This window comes from Penaeus vannamei, chromosome 24 (genome assembly GCF_042767895.1).
Source record: "Penaeus vannamei isolate JL-2024 chromosome 24, ASM4276789v1, whole genome shotgun sequence".
NCBI classification, from domain to species: Eukaryota; Metazoa; Arthropoda; class Malacostraca; order Decapoda; family Penaeidae; genus Penaeus; species Penaeus vannamei.
Genome location: NC_091572.1, coordinates 12,564,402 through 12,574,401, shown reverse-complemented (window position 1 = coordinate 12,574,401; position 10,000 = coordinate 12,564,402). Strand labels below are relative to the sequence as shown.

The following is a 10,000-nucleotide window of genomic DNA, read 5'->3' as shown; positions in this document are numbered from 1 at the left end:
ATTATGACAACACTCATAATCGTAATTTCTGCAAGCTTTATTTATATCTTATCATTGCTTTCGTTTTTCTTTTAAAGATTACTGTGCTGAGTGGCCTCAAGGGAAGCACTGGGATTTACGCAGAGAATATTGTGATACTTATGAATTGTTTGGGGACTTCTGCTCGTGTTCCAACCCGGAGACCTTCGTGGCCGATCGGAATTTGGTGAGTCATTTTCTGGTTCGTGTCGTTTTGTGGCACTGAATAAATATTATTTTTGTGTTCAACGTTTACATATTTTGTGATTTCTTGTTTCTGTAATAGTCTTGATATCCTTACTAAAAAGTATTATTTACCGTCAAACAGATTGCCAACAGTCAGATAAACAATGCCGTGGTTGTGATGCTGGCTTATCGTGTGCCGTCGTTACACAGGTAAAATGCTGACACAGGTTTGCAGACATGGGGAAATGGGGAAGTCAAAAGAGAAAGGCACAAAGGCAGATAAAAAGGAGACAGAGACATGTGTAAAAGGGGACACACAGAAAAAAATAATGATCCTAAACGAAATACTAGACATTTAAAAAATCAAAATCATGAAACCCCTCAAAATCGAAACCAAACATTAGGGACCCCGATCCCTCACCTAAATACCTATCCTATCTCTCGCACCCAAAAGGAGCCTCCAGTTCCTGACTCGGGCCCGAGGGTTCGACCGATCGCGCATCGAGACGTACACGATGGCGCGACACCCGCAGCTGGCCAGGTTCCTCGAGCTCGTCGACCTTCCTCTCACGACGACCAACCAGACGCACGCGATGCTCTCCACGGCCATCGCTCGCCACCTCATCTTCGCCCTCGCCCACGCCCTCCACACGCACCCCGACGCGCAGTTTGTCATCGTTTTGGAGGAAGATGTCCAGGTGTCGCCGGATTTCTTTGTGTATGTTAAAAGTGCTTACTTCTTTACTGGGTTGATAAAACTGGATTCCTTTGATGGAACGCTTTTATCAAGCTTACAGTAAGGATTATTACATGCCTTTTAAAGTTTCTCTTTGGATACCTGCTCTGTCTAACTCATTACCGTGTCATTACATTTTTTGACATAAAGAATATGTGATTTTATGATGAAACCGATTATGTAGGTCTAACAACTTCAGATTTCATATGTATTCCTTATCAGTTTATGTTTTAACATATCACATGATTAGCAGAAGTATTTTACCTGCATTTTAGAGCAATTTGTCTTTCATCTTAAGCTTCCTGAACAAGACAGCCCCGCTCCTGCTAGAAGATCCGAGCCTGTACTGCGTGTCCGCACACAACGACCTCTCGTATCCACAGACGTCGTATGACCCGCGGGCGGTTCTTCGCACAGAGAGCTACCCGAACTACGGCTGGATGGTGAGCCTGGATGTCGCTGTTAACTATAGCCTCATTGAAACTCCCTACAGGTTTAACGTTTTACAATGTAAATCTTATCAGCAATATTCAGTATTAAAGAACTATACATGATTGCAAATGTAGATTACTAGTACCAGTGATTATGAGGTACTTACATACATCTTGCATCTTTAACCCTTGCTGACGCTGGAGTAATAAACCTAACTGTTAGGTGAGCGTGGTAATTTGCAAACTGGGCATAGTCATCAATATAAGTTCCTCTCAATAAAAGAGAGAATATCATAATGCTAGCAATAGCCTGCAACATCCGGGTTCAAATCCAGTTTCGTGTCGCAGGTGAAACGAAGCTTTGCGGAGGAGATGGTCTCTTCTCTGTCTGCCATCGACGAGGAGTACGACTGGGACGTGGTCACTTACCACTATCTGAGGCGTGGGCGTGAGTGCATCATCCCGGAGGTAGGCATGGAGTTTTGTGGCTATAAAAGGGTTTGGGCGGCAGTATTTAAGCAATACGCAGGAACCGTTTTCCCCGATTTTTTCATTCCTTGATGATGTGGTGAATCGTCTCAGAACAGTTGGTTCACTGTTGCAAGTGCACTCTGTGCCTCTTTGCCCGTCGGACATGTCTCAACTATTAATGGATTCTGCGTCTACATGCACCACTGTACTTTTGACTTACCCTAAGGCAGCTGTTTGGAGGTTTTAATTGTTTTTCATTTCTTTTTACCTGTGAATTATATTAAAATGTGTTTTTGCTGTTATAGGTGTCCCGCTCATTTCACTTCGCTCACGAGGGCTCGCACATATCCCAGCTCTCCGTCAGGAGGTACTTTTCAAATAAAAACCTTAACAAGGACCCCGAGGCATTAGTTGAAGGGGTGGACCTGTAAGTACCTAGAAGATAGTTAAAGTACTGTGACAGTAGGAAAAGTCATAACATAATTCAGTAGATATCCATCCATAAGCCTATATTCAAGTATTAAGGTGTGTAAGCATAGTGCAAGCACACTTTCCTTTATACAAACACCCATTTTATAGAAATTTTGTCATATAACAGATTGCACCAAGATAAATACGAAGCCACCCTCGTCTCAATGCTGGAAAGGGCAAAGTTCCTGGGGCTTCCAGAGGAGACTCCTTGCCAACGGGATTTCTTTAGGAAAATCAGTGTTCGAGAGAATGATGTCCTCGTCCTGTTCTTTCAGCTGGATGGAGATATTAAAGTATTTAGAAACAACGATGTATGGGCGACTCTAGCTCATGTAGGTCTATTGTCGTTTGAATAAAGATGACTAAGATATGGTGCTGCAAATAGATTGATATTGGCTGAACAAGAGGAAGTATCATTTAATGCATACTGAAATAAAGCTATAAGACATTTTCTTTCTTTCCTGCCTTCAACAGTGCCTGAATATTTTTGGCATCGAGTCCAGGGAAGGTCACCAAGGACTGTACAGGCTGAGGTACGGTCCTGCACATTTCCTGCTTGTGGCCCACCCCGCGTCGCCTTACAGGTTGGCTGTCTTATTACATGCTGTTTAGAAAGATAGACATACCAAGCTAAAAGCTGGTAAGAGATAACTTAAACCTTCATATTCCAAACAGATAATTTTCACCAAAATATATATCACGTCATTTCCATATAAGTTCCACGGTCGAACTAAGCCACACGTGCGTTTCCCCAACAGCCACTACAAGCCCGAGGAGGTGGGCGTCTTCAGTGCCTCGCCCGAAGAAGTCCTTTTCGCTCGCAACGCCACAACAATTCACGAAGAACCCAACCCGATGCCCTGTGATATGGACCATTTCTTAGACACGGATATACCCTCTAATCGCAATAAAACCTGAAGAATAAATTTGATGCATGACTTTATTTAAATCAATTTTTCAGCTCATCTATATTCTTATTGCTGTGTGTATTATATCTTATTACCCTAATATACATATCATTATCATCATCAATTTCAAAATATATACTTTCACCATCAATAATATTCTCGTTGTTACGCTAGCAATGACAATAATTGGAATAAGAAATTCGACATTGTTACTCTGCCACTAATAGGCCTCACTCTTTTTAAACATCGGCCCAGTCATACCCATTGCACGAGGTATAAAAGAGAAGGATAAACATAAATATTTTTCATTATACCGATAACGCCAGCGCCAACACCGCCAGTTCATTCTCCAGTGACAGAGGGAAGAGCAGGTGTTTCATTTGTTTAGTTAACGGTTATAGGCTCCGTTCGCCACCTCTCCTCTCGAATACATTAGTCTGTTGTAGTCTCTGCCGTGACTGGTCTCTGTAGCATCAGAATCTGTGTTCAGCTCAGTTCCTCTAGTGAGGATTTTGAGACCAGTGTTTCGTGAGCTGTGATTTGTGAAGAGTTAATAGGTATATATTCAAAATAAATGGCAGAAATTTGGCAAACTGGTAAAGGAGTTAGTATTGCCTAATAGTAATGTTAATTCCAGTTATTAACACAATATTCTCATCTTTATTATATTTGTGTGCGCAATAAACGAATTGTGCATATTACTGACAAAAGATGGGTCTCCGTGCTATATACGCTATCATTTTTACATCACAAATTCTAACGAGTAAGCTAACCTGTGGTCTCTCTGAAGACACAATCCTCGAAATAAGAAGGGAAATACAAGCTATTGCTCGAAATATAATTCCTGAAAGAGACATGCAACACTTCAGATCTTTAGAGACAGATGCAGACTTCACAAAAGACATTGCGAGACGAGAGAATAATCCTCTGCAAAAAGATAAGAGGAATCCCAAAGAAGAAGCCTTGCGTCCTGAAGCCAAAGAGCCGTCCTTAGCTCCCTCGCGCGGTCGGAGAGAAGCCGCTGGATGCCCCCAGCACACGGGCAACTTCGGCTTCAACTCCTTCGATCTCCTGACGTTCGCTCTCCTCGCGTTCAACGGGGTTCTCAACACCATCAACAACCTCAACAACGACAACAACAACAACAACATCAACGCCGGGAACCACGTGTCGGACACCTACAACGAGGCCAACTCCAACTCCGACTCGTCCTCCGTCGTGATCATTGTCGTCCCGCCCATCGGCCGGAGGAAGAGAGGGAGGAGGGGGAGGGGGGTCGTCGGGAACGGCTCGGAAACGGACCAAGGACATCTGCGTCTCTTCGGAAGCGCGATTGAACGCTCGTTTAGAATGTTCCAGAATATCAGTGGCGTTGCGGATAAGAACGATCCGTGTGAGGCGGTGCTGGAGGTGTGCTCGTACCTGCAAGAGGCAGTGGATTTGCACGGGTCTGGTGTGCTGTCTGGCCTCGCGTCCCGAGCGCAGCGCGGGGGGTTGGCGGTCGATTGGCTCCAGAAAAGCGAATGCCAGGTGCCTCAGTGTCCGCTTGGAGCCGTCAGAGACCGGAATGGCTGATGCGACGAAATGCTTTTATTATCATTACTCACACACACAAACACACATACAAACACACACACTTACACACACGTGCACACATGCACACACACGTGTGTGTATGTATGCGTTATATGTGAAGACATTGTATTATAAGTTTATGCTGTGATAATGGTAACTACACTTGCAGCACTTAGTTAAATATATGAATATATACTAGATTCATTTGAAAACGGGACATCTGTAGCACAAACTTCAAAGCATATTAATAGTGGTACAACTTGACCCATTTTCCTTCATGAGCCACTGGATCATATCACGCGGGCGGACTGAGGACTCGTCACGGTCCCGCGGCGCTGGCCCGTTAGTCGGCTCAGTGTCAGAGTGGGCGTGAGTCAACACACACACACATGCAGTAGCCTCGCCGCTAACAGATACGCGTGGAAACCTGACATGGAAGAAGATGGGCCATAAAGCGTTCTTTATCGTTACCAATATTCATGCCATAAGATTGTGATATTCTTACAAGGAGATAAAAATCTACAACTATATATACGTCATCAAGGAAGAGAATTGGTTTGCAGTTGAAATGGAGACCGAATTCTTGAAGCAGCTCGTTCACCTCGTACAAGGAGAAGTCTCGAATGATAAGAGGTAAGTTATCAATAAGAGAGTGCATGGCCTGTGGTTGAATGTGATTAAGCAGTAGGGGATGAGAGAGAGAGAGAGAGAGAGAGAGAGAGAGAGAGAGAGAGAGAGAGAGAGAGAGAGAGAGAGAGAGAGAGAGAGAGAGAGAGAGAGAGAGAGAGAGAGAGAGAGAGGGAGAGAGAGAGAGAGAGAGAGAGAGGAGAGAGAGACAGAGAGACAGAGACAAAGAGAGAGAGAAAAAAAAAGCGGAGAGGAAGAGAGAAAGAGAGAGAGAAAAAAAAAAGCTGAGAGGAAGAGAGAAAGAGAGAGAGAAAAAAAAAGCGGAGAGGAAGAGAGAAAGAGAGAGCAGGGGTTGGAGGGGGGGATAGACAGACAGACACAGAGAAACAGCAAAAGAGAAAGAGAGAGAGGCAGATAAAAACCAATTACGAAAAGGAGAACCCCATCTCCTGCCTCCTCCTCCTCAGGGTGCCTCGTGACAGCGGCTACGGAGGCGGAGGCTGCGGAGGCTTCGAGGTGTTCGCCTTCCTGGCCTTCCTGCTCGCGCTCCTCAACCTGGTGCTCCAGCTCAACGACAACAACAGGAGGCGGAGGTCGGTGCTCGAGGAGGCGGAGGCGTGTCGGGTAAGGGCCGCAGGAACTCTGAATAGGAGTGAACTTCTTATTTTCAGATTATGTCAAGACCAGTCGTAAGTGATGGAAAAGAAAGTTAGAATTATATTTTTTTGTTACAATTAATTATAATGAAATGTTGATTACTTATATCATAACTTATAACATTTAAAAGAAAAATAGTCATTTCAATTAGCAAGTTATTAACGTAATAATGCATATATGTCAACCCAGGATAGTCTTGATCTCTCTGAGGGCGTGTGGGCAGTGTCACAGTTAACGGAGGGCGTGTTGAGGGCCATAGCAAGCCCGCCCTCTTGTAGCCACGCCCTCCTGTGTGACGCTGCCTCCTCGGCCGCGTCTCGGGGTCCTCTCGCTGCCACCTTCACCGCCCTCGCCAGGTTAGTGGCGTTCACATACCAATGCACTGCGGAACGAATTTCTGTGACAAAATGGTGTCCATTCTCCCACGAGCCAGCGATAGATGTACAAGATACGACTTTTAACAACGTAACAGAAAATTTTAGTTTTTATTTGCTTAATTCCGCAGAGCCTAACATGGTTTAGGACGGAAGTACGTTTTTTAACTGTTGCTTATTTGGGTTACTTAAAAGTAATGTATTAGGCAAGGGTCACATTGATTAATGAGAGAAAGAGAGAGAGAAAACGGGAAAAAATTAGAAACGGAAAGGGGAAGAGCAAAAGCAAGAGGAAAAAAAGAGACAAAAGACAAAAAAAAAAAAAAAAAAAAAAAAAAAAAAATCAGGGAGAGAGATGAAATTTGAATTTTTGCGTCTTTACTACTGTTCCTTCTCCTCCCTCAGCGACTGGCTCGAGCGATGGCCCGGTCTGCAGGGAAGCGGCTTCGGCCAAGTCGCTCGCCGGGCCGGACGCGAGCGAAACTGCAGTCGCTACGCCAGAACCGACTGTGCGAGCGTGCAACCTCGTGACTTCGATCTGCAACATGTCTTGAACGATCCTGCAACGTTACCGATGTGGAGGAACGCCTCGGAGGGTCTTTTGCAACATCTAGTGCAATCTAATTGGCAATGGCAGGACATTAGGGAAGAAAAGGAGTTAATGCTTGATGGTTAATAGTTTTTGCATTCTGATTTAGTATAGAGGAAATATATTCCTTGTAAAAAATCTGAAGAGGATTTAAGTTACGTAAGTCGAAAATAAACATTTAGCATTATGATTTCTTGTTCTTTACAACTTCAGGATTCCTGGGTGAACAGTGAAAAAGGTATAAGGAAAAATAATGGTCAAAGAGGAACAAAAAGGTTGAAAATTAACTTTATAACCAATTCACTGAGGAATAAAGTTATTTAATAACTTTCCGTTAATCTAAATCAGTGTTGTACAAACATGTTCGCCTATTGCACCTTTTATTACCTTCTTTTACTGTTACATACCCCCCCCCCCGTCCACCATGTCTAAACAAACTATATTATTTAGGATAATGCAAATGATATACTAATTATGAAAAGAGTGCATTGCAGGAGTGTTGGTCAGTAAATTCGAATTTAGCACACGAATAAAAAAATGATTTAATAACATGTGATGTTACAGTTTGTGTGTGTTCATTGTTTGTTCACGTATGCGGACCCCAGTTTGGACAACACTGATCTAAATGATAAGATATATATTATCTAATAACTATGTGAAAGAACAGTTCTTAGATGCAGCATATATATGATTATTTCTATTCAACTAAAAATCGAAAAGTGCAGTGCCTGCTTTAGCAAAGAAATACAAGATTATGAACGTGAATGGAAAACATAAACAAATAAACTAGCTAATGTGTTATGGTAACAGGAGGCTTATGTAGTACATTGGCCACCGTTATGCTAACTGCTCCGCACGGACGCGTCTCCGCCCGTTATCCGGCTGCGCACGAATTCACCCTTGACCGGCGCTCCGTTCTTCGGCTGCGCGTCGGAACAATTCATATGTTCGTATGTTCAGCTTCTCGTCTTGCGTCTGCTTCGCTGCTATATAGTTTATGAGTGAAAATGGGATTTTAGACTATTTTACTGTACTACTTTACTTCTTTTCTTTTCCTTGCTCCGCCCCCTGATCTCCGCGGCCACGCCCCGGTAGAGTCTAAAGCTCCGCCTACTTTCGGCTGAGCGAGTCTTCCCTGTTCTCATTCGTCTCAGACGCCTCCTGATAGTGCGGCTTCAGTTTCCCTTGGCTTCTTCCACTGTGAGCGGCTTGTGCTTAGAAAAAATGTACATAATTGTACCGGAAGTACGATAACATAGCCAATTAAAACGCGGTTATCAAATTAGAAACGCGGATTCTACTTGCGCCAATCCAAAGCAAAGCAAAAAGAAGAAGAAGAAAATAAGAAGAGCAAAAAGAAGAGGAAAGATATGGAGGGCCTTAACTACGTGCCCGAGGACATGGTGTTCTCCTTCAGCGACGTGACGCACGTTCTGGCGGAGAAGGTGAAGAGCACTTTGCAAGACCCTCAGCCAGCAGAATCAGGGAGGTGAGTTTGATTGCAAAGGATGATTAGAAATATGGATTTGAGGTTGAATACGCAGCAGTTGTATACAGTGTGAGTGAAGATTTTGTGCATGAGTTGTATGTATGAGAGAAGCGCCTTACTATAGGCGTGGGGGAAAGGCAAAGACTGTTTTCGATAATCAAATGTGATTAGACAAACGTATGGGTGTCCGCCCAGCTCCGCTGCTTCATTCTAGATGTTGGGTAAGGTAATGTCTTATAAGACATATTTGAAAGACGGATTTCTCAGCAATATGATAGGATTATAGAATACATTAATGAGAATAGTATATCAAGGTAACATATAGTTTTATCAAAATAATGTACTGCTATGATCCTAGAAATCAGACAGGGACGAGTCACATGCAAGGTCACGGATTTTTCTGCTTTAATCACCATCAAAATCTCCTCCAGGTTCATCATTCCCTTCTTCAGCGGCTCCGGGGGCTGCAACGACGCCTTCACAGGATTCGGCTTCCTGGCTTTCCTGCTGGCGCTGCTGGATCTGATCTTGGAGTTGCAGGACGGGAACCGAAGGAGGCGGTCCGTTCAGGAGGGCCTGAACATGGATCCTGACATCCTCATGACTCTGGCGTTGGAGGTATGGCGGCGAGTACCATGTTGAGTCTGAAGTTTTAAATGAAGGCAAATTTCAGCGGCAATTATAATATGATGAGGATGATAACAGTATTGATGGCAGTGACCGTGATGATGATGATGATTAAAACAATAACGTCACATCATTCATGAACCATGCCTTTATCCCCGACCGACACCCGCTAACGAGGGAAAAAAAAATTCCACCCCCCCCCTTCGCAGTCAGGCCCGGAGACGCAGGGAGCCGCGGCAGCGTGCTACAGCCTCTACAGGGCTTTCCTCAACGCCCTGGCCACGCGGGACGGAGGCTGCGCCGAGAGGTTCATGTGCGAGGGGGCGGAGGAGGCGGCGGCGTCCGGACCCCTTGGCAAGATGATCGCGACTGTGGCGAGGTTGGCTTGTTTATGCATACTTACGATATATATATATATATATATATATATATATATATATATATATATATATATATATATATATATATATATATATATATATATATATATATATATATACGCACACACACAATGGCAAATTAACTACTCCATGAGTGATGAGTGACTTGATTTCTGAGTATTCTTCCTTTCTCAGCCAAGGTAGTAAGTCACAGAATAGTCTAGAAGAATATTAAGGCGTGTCTAAATAAGTGACAGCTTTTGCAAAATTCAAAGATCACTTTGAGCGAAAGCCTTCCTTCGCTCAGTTTCCTGCGAATATTCTAGCGACGCAACTTTCTCTTCTCAGCGCCAACGCCGCGTCGTGGCTGAAGAAGGAGAACGCCACCCTCTACAAGGGCGTGGAGGAAGCAGGAGCTGCGGGCGCGGCCGGAGGGGCGTGTGGGATGAGGTACTCGCAGT

At 44.1% G+C, this 10,000-nt stretch overlaps 3 protein-coding genes across 3 annotated transcripts in view; all 3 read left to right on the top strand.

Moving 5' to 3' along the window:
- The window catches only part of LOC113808038 (protein O-linked-mannose beta-1,2-N-acetylglucosaminyltransferase 1), a 10,607-nt gene extending 7,376 nt beyond the window's left edge, over positions 1–3,231 (top strand). Inside the window, exons 7-15 of the mRNA XM_070138038.1 lie at positions 78–205; positions 347–414; positions 659–922; positions 1,239–1,433; positions 1,707–1,869; positions 2,148–2,269; positions 2,441–2,645; positions 2,788–2,897; positions 3,072–3,231. Coding sequence (XP_069994139.1) covers positions 78–205; positions 347–414; positions 659–922; positions 1,239–1,433; positions 1,707–1,869; positions 2,148–2,269; positions 2,441–2,645; positions 2,788–2,897; positions 3,072–3,231 — 1,415 coding nt within the window. The remainder of the gene's footprint in view (positions 1–77; positions 206–346; positions 415–658; positions 923–1,238; positions 1,434–1,706; positions 1,870–2,147; positions 2,270–2,440; positions 2,646–2,787; positions 2,898–3,071) is intronic.
- Positions 3,232–5,165: 1,934 nt separating this feature from the next.
- LOC113808034 (uncharacterized) lies at positions 5,166–7,397 on the top strand. The gene is made up of 4 exons (XM_027359361.2): positions 5,166–5,429; positions 5,891–6,047; positions 6,270–6,436; positions 6,860–7,397. The coding sequence occupies exons 1-4, from the start codon at positions 5,365–5,367 to the stop codon at positions 7,128–7,130; spliced, it is 660 nt and encodes a 219-aa protein (XP_027215162.2). The 5' UTR covers positions 5,166–5,364; the 3' UTR covers positions 7,131–7,397.
- Positions 7,398–7,802: 405 nt separating this feature from the next.
- The window catches only part of LOC113808039 (uncharacterized), a 3,401-nt gene continuing 1,203 nt past the window's right edge, over positions 7,803–10,000 (top strand). Inside the window, exons 1-4 of the mRNA XM_070138137.1 lie at positions 7,803–8,532; positions 8,964–9,150; positions 9,369–9,538; positions 9,888–10,000. The exon at positions 9,888–10,000 is cut by the window's right edge and continues 1,203 nt beyond it. Coding sequence (XP_069994238.1) covers positions 8,414–8,532; positions 8,964–9,150; positions 9,369–9,538; positions 9,888–10,000 — 589 coding nt within the window. The 5' untranslated portion in view covers positions 7,803–8,413. The remainder of the gene's footprint in view (positions 8,533–8,963; positions 9,151–9,368; positions 9,539–9,887) is intronic.